Here is a 27838-nt window from a genome sequence, read left to right as displayed (position 1 = left end):
GAGAGGGGAAACCTTGAAAATTTGGCACAACCCTTTTAATATCTCATTACTGTTATCAGTACAATTAAAGGATCATCATTACTAAAGAAAAAATAGTACTGACAGTAAAACACTGACATTCAGAAGTTTTGGTTTCAACTTTTGTGCAGAGTTTACCTGAGAAAAGCTTGTGAACCACATCCTGCATGGTGTAGTCATTACAAAAAATGTACAACTGCTCCACCTTCCCCCTGATAACTGTGGAAATTACAATATGTGCAATATTAGTTTATTAGCCAAGTGAGAATACAATGGATCTTTTTATTTTTTTTATTTTTTATTTTAAGGGGGGAGATTAAAAAAGAATAGTTCCATCAGGATAATATTTATTCAAACACAGACACGACTGCAGTTCAGACACTCACCAAATCCCTTCTGCTCTCTACTTCCTGGTACCAGTTGGCATCACCTGTCATTTTCTGTGTCAGGCCAGTACCAGGCATCAAAAATAAAAATAAAGCAACTTTAAAAAGTTGGGAGAGTAGGGAGTGACATCTTATTTCAACGCAATAGCCGGGAAACCATAATTAGGTAAAATCAGCCTCAAAACTACTGCCATATTCCGTCCATGAGCTGTCAAGTTGTTACATAATCTGTTCAGCTATTATGGGCTTTCTGGTTTAGAATACCCATTTTTATATACCCTATTACAGAATGAGGGACCCTCTCCCCTCTATTTTTAGCTAGAGTGGAGAGCAGCTACAAAAAGTGTGTTGTTCACATTACACAGATGAATGCCTAATATATTCTTGTCTTATGCAAAGATCCAAATTCCCAGTATAGACATAATGCTCAGACCGCTTGCAGCCACCACTACAGGTAGCTTAATGTGTAATGTCACATGCAGATCAATAATAATTTATGTATGCATTGAGATCCAAAGCTCCCTCTAGTGGCGACTGCAGGTAGCCTGAATGTTATGTTTTAAATCTATATCTGTATCAGAAAAATTTAACTCTTGTTGCTATTAAGATATATTACTAATTTTATCGGCACAGAATTTGCGATCTAAAAAGATCTGAAAGCTCTATTTGAGACATTTGTAGGTACTAACAACTGCTCATACAGAACTGGTAGAGGATCTAACAATGGACACGGAGTTTGGCCACTCAAAGGTTTAGTAGTAGGATACTGCTCTTCAGCCATAACTGGTTTACACTGAGATCGAACCATCTCGGAAATTTGTTTTTCCTATGAGCACGTTGATCAGTGCCGATTTCCCTTTCTTAGCCGTTTCCTGGGCTTCCTTGATGATGTCACCTATTCTGTCTTCATCTTGCCGAGTGACCAGGAAACCTTTCCCGCCAAAGCCGTCTGCCACAACATGATAATCTGGAAAAAAGATGAAGTATGATTGGAAAAAGCCAGCAAACTTGTGATTAGATGCCGCTTAAAAGGAGTTGTCTGTCCCTCAGCGGTCACATGGTAGCCAGTTAAAAAGAAAGACCATGGGGTGCATAGACTGCCAGAGCTGGATCGGTGGAGAATTAGAGAGAGATCATTTGCTGCAGATTTTTTAGAAGTTAGATAACCCCTTTAACAGAGTTCCTATTAGGCAATAGGTCAGTTACTTTATTTCTGCACAGCAACAGCATAAATGTTGGAGATTTCAGCTGTAAAGCCTTGCAGAAGTGTTAGTGCAGCTCTGGAGTATAATACAGGCAGTATTTTAACAGTGGGATTACTTTCTGTAGTTATGTGACAGGACATCAGTATGGACGCCACATCATTCGTGATTCTAAATGTAGAGTGCATCGACTAGGGGAAATGATGTGAAACTGGAAATATAATTATATCAGATAGTTTATTATTTTATAGGTCCTTCACTATTGATTATAATAATATGCACAGATTAGGGAATTCCATAAAGTGAATCTCTCTCTGAAAATGCGGTGCAATCTTCAGGCAGCATGTTCTAGATCAGGAGTAGTTGAGCAGACTGAGATCTAGTCGTATAGGAAAAGATTCAGCAAAACTTGTCCTTTATGGATTTAAACCTTTTTATGCTTAGGAGTCATAAGGGCGGCCTACTCGCTGACTGACAGCCTTCACTACATGCAGAATTAGTCGTCAGTCACTGATAGAACTGCCCACATGACTCCTACCTAATCATAGGAAAAGCAGAGGTTTTCCTGAATCTTTTTCATCATAAAAATATATGGGACATTTATTATGACCGCCGTTTTAGACACCGTCTTAAAAACCCCTCTGTAGGCCTTAATGCATTTCAAGTGTTCCGGAATTTGCTGTATTTTCTCCGCCCAAATGCCGTAAGAGTGACTGAACTGAAGACATCCTGATGCATACTGAACAGATTGCTCTCCATTCAAAATGCATTAGGATAAAACTGATCAGTTTTTTTCCGGCATTGAGCCCCTGTGACGGAACTCAATACCGGAAAACTTTAACGCTAGTGTGAAAGTACCCTAAAGGACCAGAAAAGAACCAGGGAAATGAGGAAATATAATGTTTTTCGTCTAAAACTTGCTTAGCTTAGTTATATATTGTTGACCATCAGATTTACAGTGCTATATATTTTTTTCATAACACGGACAACCCCTTTAAGCCACATTATTTTCAGAACTGGGCAGTAATGAGTGTTCTTAACCACCTCAGCCCCCAGTGCTTAAACACCCTGAAAGACCAGGCCACTTTTTACACTTCTGACCTACACTACTTTCACCGTTTATTGCTCGGTCATGCAACTTACCACCCAAATGAATTTTACCTCCTTTTCTTCTCACTAATAGAGCTTTCATTTGGTGGTATTTCATTGCTGCTGACATTTTTACTTTTTTTGTTATTAATCGAAATTTAACGATTTTTTTGCAAAAAAATGACATTTTTCACTTTCAGTTGTAAAATTTTGCAAAAAAAAACGACATCCATATAGAAATTTTGCTCTAAATTTATAGTTCTACATGTCTTTGATAAAAAAAAAATGTTTGGGTAAAAAAAAAATGGTTTGGGTAAAAGTTATAGCGTTTACAAACTATGGTACAAAAATGTGAATTTCCGCTTTTTGAAGCAGCTCTGACTTTCTGAGCACCTGTCATGTTTCCTGAGGTTCTACAATGCCCAGACAGTACAAACACCCCACAAATGACCCCATTTCTGAAAGTACACACCCTAAGGTATTCGCTGATGGGCATAGTGAGTTCATAGAACTTTTTATTTTTTGTCACAAGTTAGCGGAAAATGATGATTTTTTTTTTTTTTTTTTTTTTCCTTACAAAGTCTCATATTCCACTAACTTGTGACAAAAAATAAAAACTTCTATGAACTCACTATGCCCATCAGCGAATACCTTGGGGTCTCTTCTTTCCAAAATGGGGTCACTTGTGGGGTAGTTATACTGCCCTGGCATTCTAGGGGCCCAAATGTGTGGTAAGGAGTTTGAAATCAAATTCTGTAAAAAATGACCTGTGAAATCCGAAAGGTGCTCTTTGGAATATGGGCCCCTTTGCCCACCTAGGCTGCAAAAAAGTGTCACACATCTGGTATCTCCGTACTCAGGAGAAGGTGGGGAATGTGTTTTGGGGTGTCATTTTATATATACCCATGCTGGGTGAGAGAAATATCTTGGCAAAAGACAACTTTTCCCATTTTTTTATACAAAGTTGTCATTTGACCAAGATATTTATCTCACCCAGCATGGGTATATGTAAAAAGACACCCCAAAACACATTCCTCAACTTCTCCTGAGTACGGGGATACCAGATGTGTGACACTTTTTTGCAGCCTAGGTGGGCAAAGGGGCCCATATTCCAAAGAGCACCTTTCGGATTTCACTCCTCATTTTTTCCTGAATTTGATTTCAAACTCCTTACCACACATTTGGGCCCCTAGAATACCAGGGCAGTATAACTACCCCACAAGTGACCCCATTTTGGAAAGAAGACACCCCAAGGTATTCCGTGAGGGGCATGGCGAGTTCCTAGAATTTTTTATTTTTTGTCACAAGTTAGTGGAATATGAGACTTTGTATGAAAAAAAAAAAAAAAAAAAAAAAAAAAAAAAAAATAAGCATTTTCCACTAACTTGTGACAAAAAATAAAAAATTCTAGGAACTCGCCATGCCCCTCACAGAATACCTTGGGGTGTCTTCTTTCCAAAATGGGGTCACTTGTGGGGTAGTTATACTGCCCTGGCATTTTCCAGGGGCCCTAATGTGTGGTAAGTAGGTAAATGACCTGTGAAATCCTAAAGGTGCTCTTTGGAATATGGGCCCCTTTGCCCACCTAGGCTGCAAAAAAGTGTCACACATCTGGTATCGCCGTATTCAGGAGAAGTTGGGGAATGTGTTTTGGGGTGTCATTTTACATATACCCATGCTGGGTGAGAGAAATATCTTGGCAAAAGACAACTTTTCCCATTTTTTTATACAAAGTTGGCATTTGACCAAGATATTTCTCTCACCCAGCATGGGTATATGTAAAATGACACCCCAAAACACATTCCCCAACTTCTCCTGAGTACGGCGATACCAGATGTGTGACACTTTTTTGCAGCCTAGATGCGCAAAGGTGCCCAAATTCCTTTTAGGAGGGCATTTTTAGACATTTGGATACCAGACTTCTTCTCACGCTTTGGGGCCCCTAGAATGCCAGGGCAGTATAAATACCCCACATGTGACCCCATTTTGGAAAGAAGACACCCCAAGGTATTCAATGAGGGGCATGGCGAGTTCATAGAAATTTTTTTTTTTTTGGCACAAGTTAGCGGAAATTGATATTTTTAATTTTTTTCTCACAAAGTCTCCCGTTCCGCTAACTTGGGACAAAAATTTCAATCTTTCATGGACTCAATATGCCCCTCACGGAATACCTGGGGGTGTCTTCTTTCCGAAATGGGGTCACATGTGGGGTATTTATACTGCCCTGGCATTCTAGGGGCCCTAAAGCGTGAGAAGAAGTCTGGAATATAAATGTCTAAAAAATTTTACGCATTTGGATTCCGTGAGGGGTATGGTGAGTTCATGTGAGATTTTATTTTTTGACACAAGTTAGTGGAATATGAGACTTTGTAAGAAAAAAAAAATAAAATTCTGCTAACTTGGGCCAAAAAAATATCTGAATGGAGCCTTACAGAGGGGTGCTAAATGACAGGGGGGTGATAAATGACAGGGGGGTGATCAATGACAGGGGGGTGATCAATGACAGGGGGGGGATCAATGACAGGGGGGTGATCAATGACAGGGGGGTGATCAGGGAGTCTATATGGGGTGATAACCACAGTCATTGATCACGCCCGTGTAAGGCTTCATTCAGACGTCCGGATGCGTTTTGCGGATCCGATCCATCTATCAGTGCATCCGTAAAAATCATGCGGACATCTGAATGGAGCTTTACAGGGGGGTAATCAATGACAGGGGGGTGATCAGGGAGTCTATATGGGGTGATCACCACAGTCATTGATCATGCCCCTGTAAGGCTTCATTCAGACGTCCGGATGCGTTTTGCGGATCGGATCCATCTATCAGTGCATCCGTAAAAATCATGCGGACATCTGAATGGAGCTTTACAGGGGGGTAATCAATGACAGGGGGGTGATCAATGACAGGGGGGTGATCAGGGAGTCTATATGGGGTGATCACCACAGTCATTGATCATGCCCCTGTAAGGCTTCATTCAGACGTCCGGATGCGTTTTGCGGATCGGATCCATCTATCAGTGCATCCGTAAAAATCATGCGGACATCTGAATGGAGCTTTACAGGGGGGTAATCAATGACAGGGGGGTGATCACCACAGTCATTGATCATGCCCCTGTAAGGCTTCATTCAGACGACCGGATGCGTTTTGCGGATCCGATCCATGTATCAGTGCATCCGTAAAAATCATGCGGACATCTGAATGGAGCTTTACAGGGGGTGATCAATGACAGGGGTGTAATCAATGACAGGGGGGTGATCAGGGAGTCTATATGGGGTGATAACCACAGTCATTGATCATGCCCCTGTAAGGCTTCATTCAGACGTCCGGATGCGTTTTGCGGATCCGATCCATCTATCAGTGCATCCGTAAAAATCATGCGGACATCTGAATGGAGCTTTACAGGGGGGTAATCAATGACAGGGGGGTAATCAATGACAGGGGGGTGATCAGGGAGTCTATATGGGGTGATCACCACAGTCATTGATCATGCCCCTGTAAGGCTTCATTCAGACGTCCGGATGCGTTTTGCGGATCCGATCCATCTATCAGTGCATCCGTAAAAATCATGCGGACATCTGAATGGAGCTTTACAGGGGGGTAATCAATGACAGGGGGGTGATCACCACAGTCATTGATCATGCCCCTGTAAGGCTTCATTCAGACGACCGGATGCGTTTTGCGGATCCGATCCATGTATCAGTGCATCCGTAAAAATCATGCGGACATCTGAATGGAGCTTTACAGGGGGGTAATCAATGACAGGGGGGTAATCAATGACAGGGGGGTGATCAGGGAGTCTATATGGGGTGATCACCACAGTCATTGATCATGCCCATGTAAGGCTTCATTCAGACGTCCGGATGCGTTTTGCGGATCCGATCCATCTATCAGTGGATCCGTAAAAATCATGCGGACGTCTGAATGGAGCTTTACAGGGGGTTGATCAATGACAGGGGGGTAATCAATGACAGGGGGGTGATCAGGGAGTCTATATGGGGTGATCAGGGGTGATTAGGGGTGATCAGGGGCTAATAAGGGGTTAATAAGTGATGGGGGGGGGGTGTAGTGTAGTGTAGTGGTGCTTGGTGCTACTTTACTGAGCTACCTGTGTCCTCTGGTGGTCGATCCAAACAAAGGGGACCACCAGAGGACCAGGTAGCAGGTATATTAGACGCTGTTATCAAAACAGCGTCTAATATACCTGTTAGGGGTTAAAAAAAACACATCTCCAGCCTGCCAGCGAACGATCGCCGCTGGCAGGCTGGAGATCAACTCTCTTACCTTCCGTTCCTGTGAGCGCGCGCGCCTGTGTGCGCGCGTTCACAGGAAATCTCGCGTCTCGCGAGATGACGCGTATATGCGTGACTGTGCGCAGCGCTGCCACCTCCGGAACGCGATCCTGCGTTAGGCGGTCCGGAGGTGGTTAATGTCAGAGATCAGAAGCCATCAGCTGAGCTGCCTGATGGAGCAGAGTAAAAATACAGACCATGCTACTAGAGAATCTCAAGTCTGTACGTAAAAAGTGGTTCAAAATGTTTAATAAAGACTAACATATTTTTAGCTCAAAAAGAGTGCAATACAATAATAAAAAAAAATTGCCCCAAAGATGTACATAGCCTTTAAAAGGGGTTTTCCAGAGTTAGACAAGGGTGTGCTTTTTTTCCAAGACAGCACCATGTCTATTCACAGGCTGATTGAGAATAAAAGCACACTCTTTGTCTCTAATCCTGGTCAACCCCTTTAATATGTATTTATGTATACTTTTTTTTTTTTTTTTACTTCAGAGCAGAAATCTTTCTACTCCTTCCTTGCTTGTTCAGTGTCTGCACAGATCTTATAATGGCGATTTGTATTTTAGAAAGTGTCAACTTTCACTGTAGTTTTACAGTGGATCTTAATATGGTTTAGTTCCCGCATGGAGTCAACATAACATAGGCTGTAATGCATAATTTGCTGGATTACAATAGCATCAGGAAAAGACTCCACATCTTACCATTATATGCCAAACTACATGCAACATTGCTCCCCAACATAGGAACTTGTTCTCGAGAGATTTGGCTCCAGCAGGCATCATTTCCAACAACAGCAATGATGGGCGTCTGAAAAGCAACAGATCATACATACATTACCCTGTACAATCAATATGAGCTATCAGCGCTGGTACGCCATATTGAGCGACAATGCTGAATATTTACTGGTGCAAGAATATCAAGCAGTGCCCCAAGCAGCAATCCAGCCACCCCAACATATTTTTTAATCACTACTTTGCAGGTATTGTAATGCGGACTGATCCCTTTCAGAGTCTGTTGAATAGCCCAAAGCTGCATTCACAATTCTGTACGCTTCAGAGCAGAACTCTTGATATTCCTTGCTTGTTCAGTGACTGCACAGAGCTTACATTGAAGATTTGTATTCTAGAAGGTGTCATCATTACTCGAGGCAATGCACAGCCATCTGAATTAGGCCTCATGCACACGACCGTTGTGTGTTTTGCGGTCCGCAAATTGCGGATCCGCAAAACACGGATGGCGTCCGTGTGCATTCCGCGATTTGCGGAACGGCACGGACAGCCATTGATATAACTGACTATTCTTGTCCACCAAACGGACAAGAATAGGACAGGTTATATTTTTTTGGCAGACCACGGAACGGAGCAACGGATGCGGACAGCACACAGAGTGCTGTCCGCATCTTTTGCGGCCCCATTGAAGTGAATGGGTCGACATCCAAGCCGCAAAAACTGCAGCTCGGATGCGGACCCAAACAACGGCCGTGTGCATGAGGCCTTAGGAGAAATTTAATGCCCACACCATTATTTGGGAGGAATATTGCTGATGGTTTCCAATAACAACCAGCAGAACATTGGAGACACCGCCGCACTATAACGCCCTTTAAGATGTCACATTTTCTACCTTTTAAAAGAAACATTAAATGTAGCTATTAAAATGTGGCTTTTACCTTGATTTACAACAAATCTATAATACAAATTCAAAACTATATCTTACCTTATGGCGCGTGTATGTGTCATACTCTACAATGCTGTAACCCAACGAGCCGTCTCCAAATACAACCCAAACCTTAAAGAGACCAGTAATAAAGCATCTTAAGAAATTCTCTAATTTAAACATAAAAACAAAAAGGGGGAGATTTATCAAAATGGTTTTAAAATCAAACTGACTTACTTGCCCATAAAAACCAAATCAGATTCCACCTCATTTTTCAGAGCTTATTTGGAAAATGAAAGGTGGACTCCAATTGGTTGCTATGGGCAACTAAGTCAGTTTGTCTTTACATCCGTTTTGATAAATCTCCCCCAAAGACTCCAAATGGTCCATTAGACCTTCAAGTACCTCCGATTCTGGCCGACACAGTTTGGCACCCAAGGCAAATCCTCCTCCAACTCCCAAAGTGCCAAAAGCACCTAAAATAAAAATAGACAAATCCTTGTCACATCCCTGTCCACACATATTTGCTGGTATTCAAGCCAATATTTGGTGATCTGAATCCACCCAAAGTGTGGAATTTATCATAAGGGGAATATTTGAAGTCCGTTTTGCTTGAGCCTGCTTTGGAGTACTTTATGTCTACATTTATGAAATGTCTCATGTTCTTTGATAAATTTGGCTCATCCTAAGGGTCCATTCACACGTCCGCAATAGGTGTCCGGATCCGTTCCGCAACGTTGGGGAATGGATCCGGACCCATTTATTTTTAATGGGGCCGCAAAAGATGCGGACAGCACACAGTGTGCTGCCTGCATCCGCTCTTCTGTTCCGCAGACACCGACAAGAAAAGGCATTTCTACTTAAAGGGTTTCTACCACCAGAAATACTGTTATGTAGCTGACTGATATAGCGATGCGCTGATGTCCGCACTACATAACAGTATGTTTTTGACGTTTCTCCCTGCAGCCGTTCTGATAAAATACACACTTTTATAATATGCTAATGAGCCTCTAGGTGCTATGTGGGCGTAGATTCAGCACCTAGAGGCTCTGTCCACTAACCCTTTATCCCGCCCAGGTCCCCTGTTCTGCCCGCCCCGCTCCTCTTGATTGAGGTCACGGTTCGCAGCATCGCTGACGAAATCACTTCTGTATTCGGCGCAAGCGCAGTGAGTAAAGGCCGCTCTCCTGATGCCGGCTTCCTCACTGTGACGTAGTCGGCGCAGGCGCAGTGAGGTATCCGGCACCAGGAGCGCATCATTCACTCACTGCGCCGAATACAGAAGTGAACGACGCAGGATTTCGTCAGCGATGCTGTGAACCGTGACATCAATCAAGAGGAGTGGGGCGGGCAGAACAGGGGACCTGGGCGGGATAAAGGGTTAGTGGACGGAGCCTCTAGGTGCTGATTCTACGCCCACATAGCACCTAGAGGCTCATTAGCATATTATAAAAGTGCGTATTTTATCAGAACGGCTGCAGGGAGAAATGTAAAAACATACTGTTATGTAGCGCGGACATTAGCGCATCGCTATATCAGTCAGCTACATAACAGTATTTCTGGTGGTAGAAACCCTTTAAAATGCAGAACGCACATGGCTAGTGTCCGTGTTTTGCATATGCGCAATTTGCGGACCGCAAAACACTTGCGGACGTGTGAATGGACCCTAAAACCTAAACACCTTTATCTAGAGAAGCTCCTCCAGTTTTTCTTCTTCATCCTCCTACCTGAGTGAGATTGCGAATAAAAAAAAGTCTCAATGATAAATCTGGAGTGAAACTCATTAACATAGCTAACCACACCCACATTCCAAAAATGGAGTGAGTGGTGTAAAAATGCAAAAAGCTGCAAATTTTTGGGGAAATCGAGTGCAAAAAGTCGCAAAGAAAAAATATTTGGAGGAATGATAAATCAGGGCTAAAGTCTCAAAGAAAACACTTTATTTGACAAGATTTTGAAGAAGACATACTATCAAACTATCAGTAATGCATCCTCAGGCTTTGGTTCCCTAATGTCAAACAATGATCTCTCAGCATAGAAGATATTTCACATTATTCCCGGACACTAAGGGACTAGGGACTTTTAATTCCTCAATTACCTCCTCACACAGGAGAAGGCCTAAGTTCTAAGCAAGGACTTGGGAAACATGTGGGATGTAGAAGACATGGCACATCCTGCTTCAACCAGTACTATTTGGCTGTAGAAAAGAGGGCTCGAAAATCCTTACTAAACAGAGCTCATTCTTTTGTACCTTTTCCTGGGCCCAGAAAGTGGTAGATGAAGATATAAAATTTTATGATTTACTGTAGAACATAATCAGAGGAGCATGTGGCAGCTGCTAATACCAGTACTTCGACCAAACCAATACCACACGGACAGACACCGACACATAGCAACTATTTCCCCAAAAATACGGCAACCTCAACAAGACACCCATCAAGGTGAATTCAATGTGAGGACAGAGTTTGTCAATTAAAAATTACCTGGATCCAGCCAGCGCAGTGGTGCCCTTGGGCGGAGAATGTAAGCAGCGCTGCCTACAAAGTCTCCACCATCTGCTACAATGATGCTGTCTTCCGGTAAAGCCTCTTCGACAAGATGCAGAACTTTCAAAGGATTCAGATGCCTTTCAGTTTTCTCTTCAGCTTTTTGTCTGAAGGTTGATAAAAAAAAAAAAGCAGGAGCCATTATTAAAGTGTCCCTGTACTTATATAAAAAAAAATAAAAAAAAAAATATTTTGAGACCGCATAGCAACATATCAAAAGTTTTGATCAGTGGGAGTCTGAGTGCTGAGACCTCCACTGATCACTAAAATGAGGAGAAAAAAGTGCTCATACAGAACTGGTGGACTGACTGGAGACAGACTCATGGACGTTCCATTCTCTTCTCATTTTGGGCGATCAGTAGGGGTCTAACCACTTGGACCCCCACCAATCAAAACAGGGCCGCCTTTAACGTGGGGCAAAAGGGGCAGCTACCCCAGGCCCAGTTGCTCCTGGGGGGCCCAAGGCAGCTGCCTCTTGAGCCCCGCTGGCCACTGAAGACGTGGAGGGCAGCGGCAGGGCACAGGGAGATGAGCGCTTCCATTGTGGAAGCGCTCATTTCCATAGTCATCTGTATCGCCGTCCTCAGGATAGCGATACAGATGGAAGTGCTGCGGCGGGGCAGGGGAGGGAGAGGCGTTTCCCTTTCCCGTTCCTAGGCCTGCAGCCTATCAGAGGCCGGTGCAGGCGCCTGAGCCGTACAACACAGGACACAGGACGGAAGAGGCCTGCATCACATTGCTGCCTGCCTGATGGAGGTAAATATAAGGGTTTATTTTCTTTATATGGTACTACTACTGGCACATGATTGGGGGGCATCTATAGGGGCACCTATTACTGGCACATGATTGTGGGGCATCAATGGGGGTACTTGTTACTGGCACATTATTGGGGGGCACTTTTTACTGGCAGATTATTGGTGGCACTATGGGGGCAATTACTGAGGCCACAAAGAAGGGGTATTTTCACACTAGCGTTTTTCTTTTCCGGCGCTGAGTTCCGTCCTAGGAGCTCAATACCGGAAAAAACTGATCAGTTTTATCCTAATGCATTCTGAATGGTGAGCAATCCGTTCAGTATGCATCAGGATGTCTTCAGTTCAGTCACTGTATGGTTTTCGGATGGAATCAAATACTGCAGCATTATTTTCCATTGAAATGCATTAATGCCGGATCGAGCCCCAAGTGTTCCGGAAAAACAGATCCGGTTTTGCAGTCAGCGCATGTGCAGACCTTTAAAAATGTGAAAAAGATAAATACCAGATCTGTTTTTCCAGATGACAACCGAAGAAACGGATCCGGTATTGCAATGCATTTGTGAGACGGATCCGCATCCGGATCTGTCTACAAATGGTATCCGTTTGCATACAGATTGCCGGAACTGCCTGCCGGAATCCAACAACGCAAGTGTGAAAGTACCCTTATACTGGGACACATTATGGTGGGTACTATGGGGAAGGGGAGAGAGGAGTACTATGGGCTCATCTATGGGGGGCACTAAGAAGGGGTATTTTATACTTGCAAATTATGAGGGACACTGAGGGCATCTACTGGGGCACTATATATGGGGCATTTTAAACTGGTACATTATGGGGGGCACTAGGAAGTGGGGGGAGAGGAGCACTATATAGTGGTATTTTATACTGGCACATTATGGGGACATTAGCTCAACTGGGGGCATTAAAAGGGGGTATTTTTTGCACTGGCACATTATACAGAGAATTATTACTACTGGGGGGCATTATGATGGGCTTTATTACTACTGGGGGTCTATAGGGAACATAATTACTAGTATGGGCACTCTGGGAGCATTATTACTTCTGGGGCACAGTGGGGACATGTTGGGGGCACTGTAGGAGCACTATTACTACCATGTGTGCTCTAGCAGAGAATTATTACTATTGATGGGACTTTTGGGAGCACTATTACTGTGGGGGCACCTTGGCACAGTATCAGCTTACCACAATTATTTTTGGGGGACGTTATGTTTACACTATTAGTGTCATGGGCACTATTTGCTGGGCGCAGTTTGTTTAGGGCACTGTGTGCCAATAATTATTGAGGGCACTATCTGTTTATCTGTTTCTGCAGTTTAGTATTGAGGAGCACGGCAGGCAGAGTATTGGGGGTGGTAGGATGATTTGTCCAGAAGAAGGAGGATGATGGAAAAGTAGTAAACTAAGATTTCATTTGTCAAACTGCAGAGGCGAGAAATGGCAGAAAAATGGTGGTCTGGTCTGAAGGTCTGAAAAGAGAAGATGAGGAAAGAGAACATCTACATGCTTTTTTAATTTTTAGAATAATGATACAGCCATTTTATTTGATACTTTTGTGCCGATTCTTTTTTCTCTATATTAAGGGACACTATAGTCACCAGAACCACCACAGCTAAACGTAGTAGTTCTGGTGTCTATTGCATGTCTCTGCAAGCTTTTTTAATGTAAACACTGCCTTTTCAGAAAAAAAGGCAGTATTTACATTACTGCCAAGGAACACCTCTAGTGGCCACTCATCATTATTAAAGTTTACTACTCTACGAGGTGTGTGGATTTATTTTTTTGCGTGTGTTGTGGTGGAGGGCGCGATTGCATGCTAGGGTGTGGGAAGGCGGGTTCCAGGGGGCCCAAGTAATATCTTGCCCAGGGTCCAATCAATATTAAAGATGGCCCTGAATCAAAATCTTTGAAATGTCATAATGGCATATCAAAAGGTTTTGAAAAAAGTCTTGCCTCCCATATACCTACTCTCCTCTTAGAAACACAATCGGCCCGTCCATACAGTATAGAAGGGAGAGGCTACATTCCAACAAATATGGTCTCATCCCACCAGAGTGGCCTCCACACAGTACTGATGGCAGGGTCTACAAAACACCAGCCATGCATTCCCATCTGCAGTGGACAGATCACACTGATACATTACTCGTTTGCCTTCTCTTTAGTTATGTCTCCAGCTTTAAGGCCTTCTGTCCAGTCCGAGGGACACGTGTACCCCCGAAGTCCTTCTGCAAGCCTCAGTATGAATGAACCAGCGTCACCTAGGAGATAAAAACATGGTCAGAGAAATGTATGTTATTTCTGTATAAGAACTAGGTTTTAAAGCACGGTCATGAGCCATTTTATAATTCTGACACTTCCCCCCGGTATGGGGTGATAAAGTACTACTTTGTTATGAGCCTACTCTTAGAGAGGACCTGTCACCACCTCGGACGTCTGTTTTACAGAATACTTGTATTCCCCATAACATGACTATTCTGCAGCATCTTTTCGTATAACTGAACGATCACGTTTCTCTGTTATTCCTCCTGAAAAATATCTGAATAAATTATCAACTGGTTGTTGGGTGGGGAGGTGTCCGCACACATTGACTCTGGCCAGTCAGAGCCGACAATTTCAGACTGTGTAGGGGCACACCCCTTTGACAAGGGAAATGTTAACACCCAGTTGTTCATTTATTCATACATTTCCAAGAGGAATAACAGAGGAACGACAACAAAGACAGGATGATCCAGAATTGTAATTTTATGGGAATTACAAGCATTTACTAAAATATACATGTCACGAGAGGTGACAGATGCTGTTTAAAAATATGCTACGAAAATCTTCTTGGTCAAAAGCTAAGGAGCAACTGCCAGTATTTCACAAAAGGCCTCATGTACATGGACTGCAATCTGGATACATAATATGAACCCATGTTAAAGACTATGTCACTCAGTGTGATGCCGCCTGCATGTCATGGTACCACAGTCCTCCCCTTACAAGCAATGCCCCTAGGGGAGTATATGGTCTGTGAAGCCTCTGATTCTTGTATTTTTTCTCGAGTCAGCGGTTGGATCCAAGAGTCAGGTAAAAATGGAGATTGTTGAAATTCTGGTGCCCAAGGAACTTGGGTCCAGACCTGATATTATCGCCATAGCTGAGAACCAAAGAAAACAAGCTTTACATAACTATATCTAACACTACCCTGATAAGATGGTGAATGATACGCAAGAATAAAAAAATAAAAAAATAAAACGTAGGGAATTTACCTTGAATAGCAACAGTTGGCTTCCAAAACATATCTGAGTTCTTGAGGAGCTGAGAGCGGTCTCTGTTCACAGCTATGATCTTACTACGTCTGTTGAAGACGCGGCCATAGGAAAGACGGAAATCACAAACTGTACCTAAAATGAGAATAATAACAGTGAGACTACAAGTACTAAAAGGACCGGCCACCTCTTCTGACAGGTCTGATTTAGCAAATAATATATTCCGCATGAAATTACAATTCTGAACAATTCTAACGACTGTATGCTGTGCTGTTCCCCTATTATTCCTACTAGAAGATTATGATTAAATTGACAACTGGGCGTTACCAGTTAGAGGTCTGTCCCTGCACAGTCTGGCAGTGTCCAATCAGCACTTTCAGTAACAAAATGTGCAGGGACACAATCCTTTGACAAGTAGAATGGTATAAAACAAGGAAAGAGGCTCCAGAATCGTTATGGCATGGGAAATGCAAGGAGTTACTAAAACAGACATGTTAGGAGAGGTGACGGGTCCTCTTTGAAGAACATTTTCCAGGGAATAACTTTACTTAAAATGGGACAAAGTGGGTTAAAAAAAAAAAAAGAAAGAAAGAATCATTACTCACCTCGCAATCCCCCGCTGCTGCCATTATAGCACTGCTCTGGTCACTGCTGCTCTCCACTCCCTGGGCTCAATACACAGAAAATGGCTTGGACTGCCATTGGATGTAGTGTATAGGCAGTCCAAGCCAGTTGCTGTGTGCCCATAGAGTCCAATGGTAAAAGTCTGGGTGCCTACAGCCACCCCTAAAGAGAGCTTAGGAGGAAACTAAATTTATTGTTGAGTTCAATGAGAATTATATAAATCCAACCTAGAAATTAGAAAAGTCCATTATAGTCAGCCTTCTTCTTGAGATGAACTTTGACGGCAAGGTACCATTTTTTGGACTATAAGACGCACTTTTTTCTCCAAAAATTTAAGGGAAACGTGGCAGTGCGTCTTATAGTCCGAATGCTAATGACTGCTTTATGGGCTGATGGGGGTCTGATCTGAGGCGGATAGAGGTTGGAGGGGGGTATGATCTGAGGCTGATGGAGCTTGGGGTAAGTCAAAAATATTAAGCAGCTTTATTCAAAAAGGTGCATCCATCACATGATGCAACGTTAAAAAACACCTTTGTAAAGAGGTCAACAGTATTTTTTGCTGGTACTTTTTTGAATAAAGCGGCTTAATATATTTGACTTACCCCTGCGATACTGTGGTCTTTTTTTCTAGGATATATATATATATATATATATATATATATATATATATATATATATATATATATATATATATATATATATATATATATATATATATATATATATATATAAAGAATAAACACACCGCAGCACATCCGTCTGGTGAAAAAATGGTGGGATCCTTTATTCACCCAAGCAGCGACGTTTCGGTCCGCTTGCTGGGACCATTTTCAAGCCAATATATATATATATTGTGGGGAGTCGCTCTGGTAGACAGGATTAGCGTACGCAGTATAGAGTCAACAACAAGTTCTTTGGATCAAAACAGTTCAGTGTTTTATTCACACTTTAGGCAAGTGACAAAACAAACAAACAGTCATATTCAAACAAAAAGTCACCTTGCGGTCACCTCACGGTGTCACATCCTCCCCCCTTTGTTCAACCCCGAGGGGGTGAACACACGTCAGACAGTGTACCCGGGACAGGGCATCCGCGTTTCCATGTAATCAGCCTGCACTGTGTTCCACCGAAAACTTAAAGGGGTGCTGCAGTTTGTTTTAACTGATGATCTATCCTCTGGATAGATCATCAGCATCTGACCGGCGGGCCCAGTGACGTCACAACTAGTATCAACTGGCCTGGGCGGGGCTAAGCTCTGTTCACTTGAATGGAGCCTAGCCCCACCCAGGCCAGTTGATACTAGTCGTGACGTCACTGGGCCAGCGGTAAACAGTGAGAAGGCTGCGGTGCTGCTGGAGCGCCGCCGCCTTCTCAAACAGCTGATCGGCAGGGGTCGGACCCCCGCCGAACAGATGCTGATGATCTATCCAGAGGATAGATAATCAGTTTAAACAAACTGCAGAACCTCTTTAAAGTTTTGTAGAGAGAGAAACCATTGGGTGACCCGGGCATTTCTGTCCTTGGCCTGGCTCATCCACTTTAGAGGGGAGTGGTCAGTCACCAGGCAGAATTTTCTCCCCAACAAATAATAGCGGAGAGACTCTAGTGCCCGCTTGATAGCCAGGCACTCTCTCTCCACTATACTGTACCTGGTCTCGGCTGGGGTGAGCTTACAGCTGAGGAAGACAACGGGATGCTCCTCCCCGTTGACTTCTTGAGGCAGTACAGCACTGAGGCCTACTTCGGAGTACATTGGTCTGTATTACGAACTCCCTAATGAAGTCAGGCCTCACCAAAACCGGTGACCCGCACAGGGCTGACTTCAAAGTGTAAAAAGCCTCTTCCGCCCGCTCATCCCAAACGAACCATCACCGACTTGTGTCCCTTCAAGAATCCTGTCAAGGGCGCGGCTACAGTAGCAAAGTGGGGAACAAACCTCATGTAATAGCCCCACTATTCCCAGGAATGACTGTACTTGCCTAGTAGTGACAGGTCGGGGCCAATTCCGTATCGCCTCTATTTTGTTCACTTGGGGTTTGATGACTCCGCGCCGAATGACATACCCCAGGTACTTAGTCTCTTCTAACCCTATTGCACATTTTTTTGGGTTAGCGGTTAGGCCAGCTTTCCAAAGGGAGTCCACTACAGCCTGCACTTTGGGTAGGGTACTTTCCTAGTTGGTACTGTGGATGACAATATCGCCCAGGTAAACAAAAGCGCACCGACGATGTGGACGAAGCACAATGTCCATTGGTCGCTGAAAAGTGGCGGGGGCGTCATGCAGACCAAAGGGTAAGACCCTATATTGATACAGCCCCTCAGGCGTGATGAAGGCAGTTTTCTCTTTGGCTGCCTCTGTTAAGGGCACCTGCCAGTACCCTTTTGTGAGCTCCAAAACAGAAAAATACCGGGCGTGTCCTAACCTCTCAATGAGCTCATCCACCCGGGGAATGGGATACGCATCGAATTTGGAAACCTCGCTAAGTTTTTGAAAGTTGTTACAAAATTGCAATGTCCCGCCCGGCTTGGGTATCAATACTATAGGACTGTTCCACTCACTTTTTGACTCCTCAATGACGTCTAGTTGCAACATTAGCAGCACCTCCTCCGATATGGCTTGTCGCCGAGCTTCGGGCACCTGGTATGATTTTAAATCTGACTTTTGCCTGAGGCTTAGTGACAATGTCATGCTGGATTATGGAAGTGCATCCAGGGAGGTCCGAGAACACATCCGTGTTCCGACTAACGAACTCCCTGGCCTCCTGAGTCTGTTTAGAGGAGAGGCTGTCAGCAATTTTTACTGTGGCAGCCGCCTCTCTTGCATCAGACAGAGGGGTCGGTACTTCTTCTCCTAGAAAACCTGGCCGCGGGCTGTCTTCTGTATAGGTTTCCCTATCTCTCCACGGTTTGAGTAAATTCACATGGTAAACCTGCTCTGGCTTTCGTCGCCCTAGCTGGTGTATCTTGTAGTTTACATCTCCAGTACCTCGTAGGGCCTCTGCCACCTAGCCAGGAACTTACTGTCCACGGTCGGCACCAGAAACTAAACCCGATCACCCGGGTTAAAGATCCGGACCCGAGCATGCCGATTATATACCCGACTCTGGGCTCGCTGAGCTGCCTCCATATGCTCCCTACCAAGGGCCAACACTGTCTCTATCTGATCTTGCATCTGGGTAATGTACTCAATGACACTTTTACAGTATGTGGAGGGGGTTGTTGTTCCCACACCTCTTTGGCCACGTCCAAGAGACCGCGAGGGTGTCTGCCATATAGCAGTTCGAAGGGCGAGAACCCAGTAGAGGCCTGGGGTACCTCTCGCACTGCGAACATGAGATAGGACAGACTGAGGTCCCAGTCCTTCCCATCTTTAGACACTACCTTTTTCAACATATTTTTTAATGTTTGGTTAAACCGTTCTACCAGGCCATCCGTTTGCGGATGGTAAACGGACCTCCGTAGTTGTTTTATGTGCAGCAGCTTACAGAGTTCCCTCATCACCTTTGACATAAAAGGGGTCCCTTGGTCTGTCAGAGCCTCTTTAGGTAGTCCTACTCGGGAAAACATCTCCATTAACTCCTTAGCTATGAGTTTGGCCGGGGTATGTCGCAGTGGCACCGCCTCCGGGTACCGAGTGGCGTAGTCTAGAATGACTAAGATGTGTTGATGCACTGTGGCAGACTTCGGTACCGGTCCTATGAGGTCCATAGCTATTCGGTCAAACGGTACTTCGATAATCGGGAGAGGTACTAAGGGACTACGGAAATGTGGCTGGGGGCTAGTTATCTGGCAGGTCGGAAAAGACTTACAAAACTCTTCCACTTCTTTGAATATGCTGGGCCAGTAAAACCGCTGTAGAATACGATCCTGAGTTTTCTGCAGCGCCAGGTGACCCCCGAGAACGTGTTGGTGGGCTAGATCTAACACAAGCTTGCGATAAGCCTTGGGGACCACCAAACTGTTCAATAAGTTCACCCCGTAGTTGGTTTACCCGATACAACATATCTTGATAAACCACAAAACGGGGAAACACCAACTCTGCCCCAGGTTGTTTTGGTTCACCATCTAGTATTAACACATTTTCCTAGGCGCGGGATAGGGTTGGGTCCAGATGTTGGGCGGTACCAAAATTATCCCCGGAGACATTGAGGTCTGCCAATTCAGGACCCCGCGGCAAGTCCTCCACGTCTCCCACCATCACACTTAGCGGGGTTGTCTCCCCCTCTTCCACCGAAGTGGCGGTCACCCCTACCGCTGGCCCTTCGGTCTCAGGTTCCCAGGGTTCTGGTCTCCCCCCTGAGCCGGGCCACTCTGCTAGGGTTACCCCTGTCTCATGAGTATCAGTCGCTCTCATAGCAGGCCACAGTGACGGGAAGCCTGGGAAGTCTCTCCCTATTATGAGTTCATAATGTAAATTGGTGGCGATGGCCACCTCGTGAGTCTACCTGCTGGCGACCGTGGACAGAGACACCAGGGTGGCAGGATAGTCCTTTAAGTCTCCATGGATGCACACAACCCCGACTTTTTGGCCAGCAGAGCTACCGCCAGAGTGTCTCCCACTTCCACCTGGCACAGGTGGCTATTGTCTATAGTCTCTGGGGTACCTGTTATTTAGTATCCATGGGTTCGCCCCGATGAGGACAGTCGGCCCTTATGTTGCCAGTCTCCTGACACCGCCAGCAGACTATCGGAGCTAGGTCTGTAGGGGGTATATCCCAGGCGGATTTTTCTGGCACCAGTCGTCGAGTCTGGGGTGGATATTTCCGGGGTTTTCCCCCCTCCCAAAAGAACCCCCCTGTAGAGTCCTGGTAGCCTCATAGCGCTTGACCAGGTCAACCATCTCAAGGGCATTACCAGGAGACACCTGGCCGATCCAGTGCTGGAGAGGATACGGCAAAGCCCTCCAGAATACATCAGCCAATAGACGGTCCAGCATAACAGTGGAACTCAGCACGTCAGGCTGCAACCATTTTTGCAACCGATGTAACAGATCATAATACTGAGGTCTCGCGGGTTTAGCCGGATTAAATTCCCACTGATGCACCCGCTGGGCCCGGACCAACACATTCACCACCAGTCTTGCCAGAATCTCACCCACAGGTTGTAATCTCGCTGGTTTGATGTAAGACATACAACCATGCCCGGAAAAACAAAAATATTTCGGCCTTCACGCTAGCCTCACTGCACTTGCCCGCATCCTCCACCAATTGTGGGGACTCGCTCTGGTAGACAGGATTAGCGGACGCAGTATAGAGGCAACAACAAGTTTTTTTGATCAAACAGTTCAGTGTTTTACTCACACGTTGCGGGCCGTTTTTTGCGTTCCGTATACGGAACCATTCATTTCAATGGTTCCGCAAAAAAAAAACGGAATGTACTCCGTATGCATTCCGTTTCCGTATTTCCGTTCCGTTTAAAGATAGAACATGTCCTATATTTGGCCGCAAATCACGTTCCGTGGCTCCATTAAAGTCAATGGGTCCGCAAAAAAAACGGAATGCATACGGAAATGCATCCGTATGTCTTCCGTATCCGTTCCGTTTTTTGCGGAACCATCTATTGAAAATGTTATGCCCAGCCCAATTTTCTCTATGTAATTACTGTATACTGTATATGCCGAACGGAAAAACGGAACGGAAACACAACGAAAAAAAACAAAAAAAACGGAACAACGGATCCGTGAAAAACGGAACGCAAGACGCTGAAATCGACATACTGTAGTGTGAAAGAGGCCTATGTGTGTCGAAAAAGAGGCACAGCACACCAACATCAAAACCTCATCCGAACTGTGAAGTATGGTGGTGGGGGCATCATGGTTTGGGGCTGCTTTGCTGCGTCAGGGCCTGGACGGATTGCCATCATCGAAGGAAAAATGAATTCCCAAGTTTATCAAGACATTTTGCAGGAGAACTTAAGGCCATCTGTCCACCAGCCGAAGCTCAACAGAAGATGGGTGTTGCAACAGGACAACGACCCAAAGCATAGAAGTAAATCAACAACAGAATGGCTTAAACAGAAGAAAATACGCCTTCTGGAGTGACCCAGTCAGAGTCCTGACCTCAACCCGATTGAGATGCTGTGGCATGACCTCAAGAAAGCGATTCACACCAGACATCCCAAGAATATTGCTGAACTGAAACAGTTCTGTAAAGAGGAATGGTCAAGAATTACTCCTGACCGTTGTGCACGTCTGATCTGCAACTACAGGAAACATTTGGTTGAAGTTATTGCTGCCAAAGGAGGTTCAACCAGTTATTAAATCCAAGGGTTCACATACTTTTCCCACCTGCACTGTGAATGTTTACATGGTGTGTTCAATAAAAACATGGTAACATTTAATTCTTTGTGTTATTAGTTTAAACAGACTGTGATTGTCTATTGTTGTGACTTAGATGAAGATCAGATCACATTTTATGACCAATTTGTGCAGAAATCCATATCATTCCAAAGGGTTCACATACTTTTCTTGCAACTGTATGTACGGTGCTGAGACTCAAGGAGTTAAAGAGGTTGTCTGACTTCAGCAAATGGCATTTATCATGCAGAGAAAGTTAATACAAGGCACTTACTAATGTACTGTGATTGTCCATATTGCTCCCTTTGCTGGCTGGATTCATTTTTCCATCACATTATACACTGCAGGTATCCAGGGGTTACGACCACCCTGTAATCCAGCAGCGGAGGTCGTGCTTCTACATTATAGGAAAGGCACTGGACTCTCTGGTGGCTTGGACCACGGGAGTGCACATAGGCACATGCACAGCAACTCCCGTCCAGGCCACCGCGTAATATGGACCATCACAATACATTAGTAAGTGCCTTGTATTAACTTTCTCTACATGATAAATGCTATTTGCTGAAGCGAGACAACCCTTTTAAGGATGACGGTTTGGCTTTTTATTTTTATGCAGGGAGATAACCGGCGGCCAGCTCTCTCTGTGAATTTGGGGAATCAAAGGTAAAATCCCAATCTTAAATAATCCAAGTGTCCCCCCCAAGGTGAGACACTAAAAAGTACTTGTATTCTTAGTTTACAGAGATCCTTACCAGCCAGTATCACTAAATCAGACTCCTTCAGAGCATCCCTGCGGTTCTGACGAATGTGGATGGGGCTGTCTCTTCCCAACATGCCTCTAGCCATTCCACCCAAGAAACACGGAATACCCAAAGACTCCAAAGTCTTCCTGAAGAACAAGAACACAGTAATTTAGAGTTAAATACTCCATTACTGAAAGACTAACCTTTCTCTCCTGGTTTTGTTCAGGCATTCATATAGAAATTTACTATTTTTCTGGGTGAAAGCGAGGAGTGTGGAAACTGCCTGGACACAACTCTCACACATCACCCTGTAGAAATACATAGGCCTACACAGGGCTCTAACAAGGTTCTCTTACTGTACAGCACAGACTGCACTACCTGAGGTTGTCAGCAGGCGTCGGAGGCAGCGTGCTCTGACTGCCCAGGATGAAGACCGGCTTCTTAGCTCGACTCAACAATTCCACACATTGCTGGATCTGCAGGACAGGAAGACACAAGATTGGTCCTGAATGGTATAGACATTTCTACAAGAGCGCACAACAAAATGCAACTATTCACCCCCTTCAAGGCAGTATTCAGTATTAGTAGCAGCACTGAACAGACCTGCTCAGTAGTCGCCTGAGGGATGGAGACGGGAAGAGGCGAAGTGTCTCTGGGCTCCCACGCCCCAGCAAACAAGTTATTCAGGTGATTCTGCAAATACCTAATGGGCAGAAACAAAATAGGCAAATATCAGTAAAACGGATTCAAATTTCAGGAAAAATAAAATTCACCGCGAAGCAGAATTGCCTTGCGCTTTGTGGTAACGAATCAATTTTCCCTGTAATGGCGGTTAAAAAGAAACAAAACAAAAAAAACATAACTCTCCTTATCCATTTGCATGTGAAGAGGCCATGGCGGCAACCTTGATTGCATAAACCGTGTGAAATCCCACACAGGGTCACGTATAATGTCACCCATGCCACCACACTGGCCGGGCTCGGTACCGTGCCCAGCCAGCCTGATGGATGTGATGACGTCATTACGTCACCGTGCAAAATTGGTGTCTTCAATCAGGATGGCCATAACAGCCTCTAGGCGAGCAAATGGATAAGGTGAGCATTTTTTTTAACCCGATTAACCTCTAAAAAGGTATAAATTGTAGCCTCAGAAGCTGTGATCAGTGATGAACACGGCATCTGAGGGGTTAATGACGGGGGGGGGGGGGGGGGGCGGCTAGATCGCCGTTCCGTCATTGAGCCTGCTACATACAAAGAAATGTGCTTCATGATGAAGTAATTCGTCACAAATCAAACTACCTTGAAAGCAGCCAATCAAATTTTTCAGTACTTTGCTCATCTCTAATTACAACCATGGTGGCAAATCAATGGGAAAATTGCATGTATTATGCCATTCAGCCACGATTTTTTTGGGTAGTGGTTTGACTTTTTGCTACACCACTATAGAAACATACTGATACACCACAGGACATATGCACATGCCTGGCAATGCCGTTCCCTGAAGGTGGTGCAGATAACGGACTACGGGGGTCATTTATTAAGACCAGCGTTTTAGACGCCGGTCTTAACATCCTCTATAGCTGGCGGTGGATTGCCGCAGTTATGTAGAGGCACCGGCCTCTACATAACTTTGGCGTATCCACCAACGCTTCTAAATGTAAGACAGCTTCCCAGCGGTCTTACATTTAGACCATTTTCAACGCCTAAACCAGGCATGGAAAATGATAAATGAGACGGGCCTGCCGGCCTGTCCCCTTCCCCGCCCATGCCACGGCCACTTTTTTAGACCTGGCGTGAGCAGTGAAAAGTCACACTGTTGCGCCGCAATCTGCGCCTGAAATACGCCTAATATAGGCGTAGTTCAGAATAACAGATGACCCCCTATGTTTCTAAATGTAGGTACCCATGTGGAGTCACGTGGTGCTTCCAGTAGAACGGTGTTCATTATAAGGCATGTCATGAAGCATACCACAATTCTTTTACCCTCTAGTATCCCATAAAAAAATAAATCAGAAGGCAGGTGGAGATACATTATGGGCTCAAAGACCTCTATAGTCATAGGTTTTGGGTCTTAGCTTTATACAACATTTCCACCCTAACTGCTAAAATAGAGGAACTGATCGCAACTCTTACACTTGCTTATGGCCATTGTTCACAGAGATGACCACTACCGTACCGGCCCCAATCACACTGTCAGCAACCTGACTCCTCAAATATATTACATTACAGCTATGTGCACACTTGTATCTAGTAGGCAGCAAGGTATGTAGATTCTACTCCATAGTAATTTCCAGGCAGGATCATTCACTACACAGAAGAAAATAAATGAAAAAAGGAACCTGCGCCAGATATACAAGGAGCATTCACCTGCATTAGATTTATAGCCTGTGGCACTATCCTCATTGAGATCGTATGAAGTTGCTGTGAAACCAGCGACTATAGAAGTCAATAGTGACCTCAACGAGAGAGCATCTGGTTGATGGTTGTCCTTTGCAAAAATATAGGATGGAGAAGAGGTGATGATTGTTACTGAATCCTAAATATAAATGTGCACAGTGCTGTAATCCCTTTAGATGCCTAACCTATCCATACATTTGTACATTACTCCATGCCAGATAGGCAGAAGGGCACGATTTGACCTTAGGCCAATGTATGTTTCACTTACCAGTTGATTATTTTTCCCATGATCCCTTTAGGTGCTCCTTTTGGGGCTAACTCTTTTTGGATGATATGGTATGGATACAGAATGTCTATTGGAAATTCTACAAAAACAGGGCCTAACCATGCAGAGAGGGAGGAAGAAGATAAAAAAACAGGTTATTCATGTCACAAGTCAAATAAAGCAAGAATAAGCATAACCTTCTGACACCAGTAGATCTTCCATAATTTACTGCACCATTTTTGGGCACATTTGTACACTTTGTAATTTTCTGGCCATTTTTTGCTGACACCATAATCTGCACACAGCTTCTTCCTAGCCTAACAAAATCCCTACCAATCTTGGTGACCTAGGCAGTCAGCAACATTTAGCTATAGGCTGAGGGTAAACTAGTCGTAGGGTGTCCTACTGCTAAGACCTCTTGCAATCTGTGTGGGAACCTGGCAACAGGTGTACAGTTCCCCCTGCAGTGCCACCACAGGAGAAACTGAGTTTTATACAGTTCCCATTGAAATCAATTGTGTAATGTACCAACGTCGTAGGTCCTCCAGAGTATGTTAGAGGTGCCCTTGAGATACTCTGGCATAATACGTGACTTTTTACACTTATGTCTAGTACATCTAATAAGAGATAAGATCACAATCATGCAAAACCTCTTTACTTCCACTTGTAGCCCTACTCACCAGGGGTTCCTGACTGGGCTTCAGCCAGAGCTTTCCGTAACACAGGGACAATCTCACGTATAGTCCTGACAGAGGCACAGAATTTACAGATAGGCTTGAAAAGGGACAGCTGGTCTATGTCCTGGAGAGCGCCTCGCCCCTATGTGGTAAAAAAGTGGAAAAATATCTTAGTAATAGAAAAAGTATAATACAATAACTAATAACTTGTAATGTTCTTTTCTATAGAGTTAGGGGCAAATTACGTTCATCCTGGGTCTCTAGCTCCATGAGAGCAAATATGATGGCAGAACTACAGATACAGTATTTCAGAACTGTGGAACATATACAGGCAACAGGATAATAGCTAGGGGATGGGATGGTAAGCAGGTAATAGCTAGGGGATGGGATGGTAAGCAGGTAATAGCTAGGGGATGGGATGGTAAGAAGGTAATAGCTAGGGGATGGGATGGTAAGAAGGTAATAGCTAGGGGATGGGATGGTAAGAAGGTAATAGCTAGGGGATGGGATGGTAAGCAGGTAATAGCTAGGGGATGGGATGGTAAGAAGGTAATAGCTAGGGGATGGGATGGTAAGAAGGTAATAGCTAGGGGATGGGATGGTAAGAAGATAATAGCTAGGGGATGGGATGGTAAGCAGGTAATAGCTAGGGGATGGGATGGTAAGAAGGTAATAGCTAGGGGATGGGATGGTACGAGGGTAATAGCTAGGGGATAGGATGGTAAGAAGGTAATAGCTAGGGGATGGGATGGTAAGCAGGTAATAGCTAGGGGATGGGATGGTAAGAAGGTAATAGCTAGGGGATGGGATGGTACGAGGGTAATAGCTAGGGGATAGGATGGTAAGAAGGTAATAGCTAGGGGATGGGATGGTAAGCAGGTAATAGCTAGGGGATGGGATGGTAAGCAGGTAATAGCTAGGGGATGGGATGGTAAGCAGGTAATAGCTAGGGGAGAGGTGGTAAGATGGTATTAGGGTAATAACTATGGAAAAGACGGTATGAGGGTAATAATTATGTGCGAGATAATATGCAGGTAATAACTACGGGAGAGGTGGTAAGAAGGTAACAACTACGGGAGAGGTGGTAAGAGGGTAATAACTACGGGTGACATAGTATAAGAGTAATAACTACGATAGAGATGGTAAGACTGTAATAACTATGAATGAAAGTGTAAATGTAAACACCATTCATGGTCTGTGGAAAGATGAGTGCCAACCCTGATGAGTGCCAATGTAATAGCTGCCAGTAGAGGTTGGCACCCACATATGTTACCACAGTAAATAACTCAGAAAGACATCTTACATACATCCTTGAATGGACAATTTAAATATGGATAGGCTACTATCAAAAAGATGGCCTGTGCTGCATGTTAGTTTTCACTACCATTACATGCAGGTGCAACCCATGGCCAATGCATGACTGTGCAACTACCTCTGTAGTGCTCTATGGAGTGGCTGACAGGGTCAATCATGACAGAGATCTCTCCAATGGTGTTACTTGAACCACTGTGTCATGCACCACCCCCTAAGCCCTGCACTAGGGGTAACACAGCATGTTGGGTTTGTCTTGTGTGTTCCTTTAAGAGATAAATCTGACTATGCTATAAGACTTCAACGAGAGTACGCAGGTT

At 44.4% G+C, this 27838-nt stretch overlaps 1 protein-coding gene and 1 long non-coding RNA gene across 4 annotated transcripts in view; one reads left to right on the top strand and one right to left on the bottom strand.

Annotated features, from left to right (window-relative positions):
* Window positions 1–392: 392 nt before the first annotated feature.
* On the top strand, window positions 393–27804 carry LOC120998066. The gene is made up of 4 exons (XR_005778292.1): window positions 393–511; window positions 19542–19548; window positions 25314–25319; window positions 27794–27804. It is a non-coding gene; the product is annotated as an uncharacterized LOC120998066 (long non-coding RNA).
* The window catches only part of ILVBL (ilvB acetolactate synthase like), a 47243-nt gene continuing 19910 nt past the window's right edge, over window positions 506–27838 (bottom strand). For all 3 annotated transcript variants that reach the window (XM_040428533.1, XM_040428527.1, XM_040428518.1), the window contains 12 exons: window positions 26211–26349; window positions 25534–25645; window positions 23473–23572; window positions 23248–23345; window positions 22879–23015; window positions 15208–15342; window positions 14103–14217; window positions 11124–11293; window positions 9046–9116; window positions 8701–8772; window positions 7689–7794; window positions 506–1371 (listed from right to left, as the gene is read on the bottom strand). In XM_040428533.1, coding sequence (XP_040284467.1) covers window positions 1193–1371; window positions 7689–7794; window positions 8701–8772; window positions 9046–9116; window positions 11124–11293; window positions 14103–14217; window positions 15208–15342; window positions 22879–23015; window positions 23248–23345; window positions 23473–23572; window positions 25534–25645; window positions 26211–26349 — 1434 coding nt within the window. In that variant the 3' untranslated portion in view covers window positions 506–1192. The remainder of the gene's footprint in view (window positions 1372–7688; window positions 7795–8700; window positions 8773–9045; window positions 9117–11123; window positions 11294–14102; window positions 14218–15207; window positions 15343–22878; window positions 23016–23247; window positions 23346–23472; window positions 23573–25533; window positions 25646–26210; window positions 26350–27838) is intronic.

Source organism: Bufo bufo, chromosome 1 (genome assembly GCF_905171765.1).
Source record: "Bufo bufo chromosome 1, aBufBuf1.1, whole genome shotgun sequence".
In the NCBI taxonomy this organism is placed as follows: Eukaryota; Metazoa; Chordata; class Amphibia; order Anura; family Bufonidae; genus Bufo; species Bufo bufo.
The sequence above is the reverse complement of the archived record's forward strand: the minus strand, read 5'-3'. Positions and strand labels throughout refer to the sequence as shown.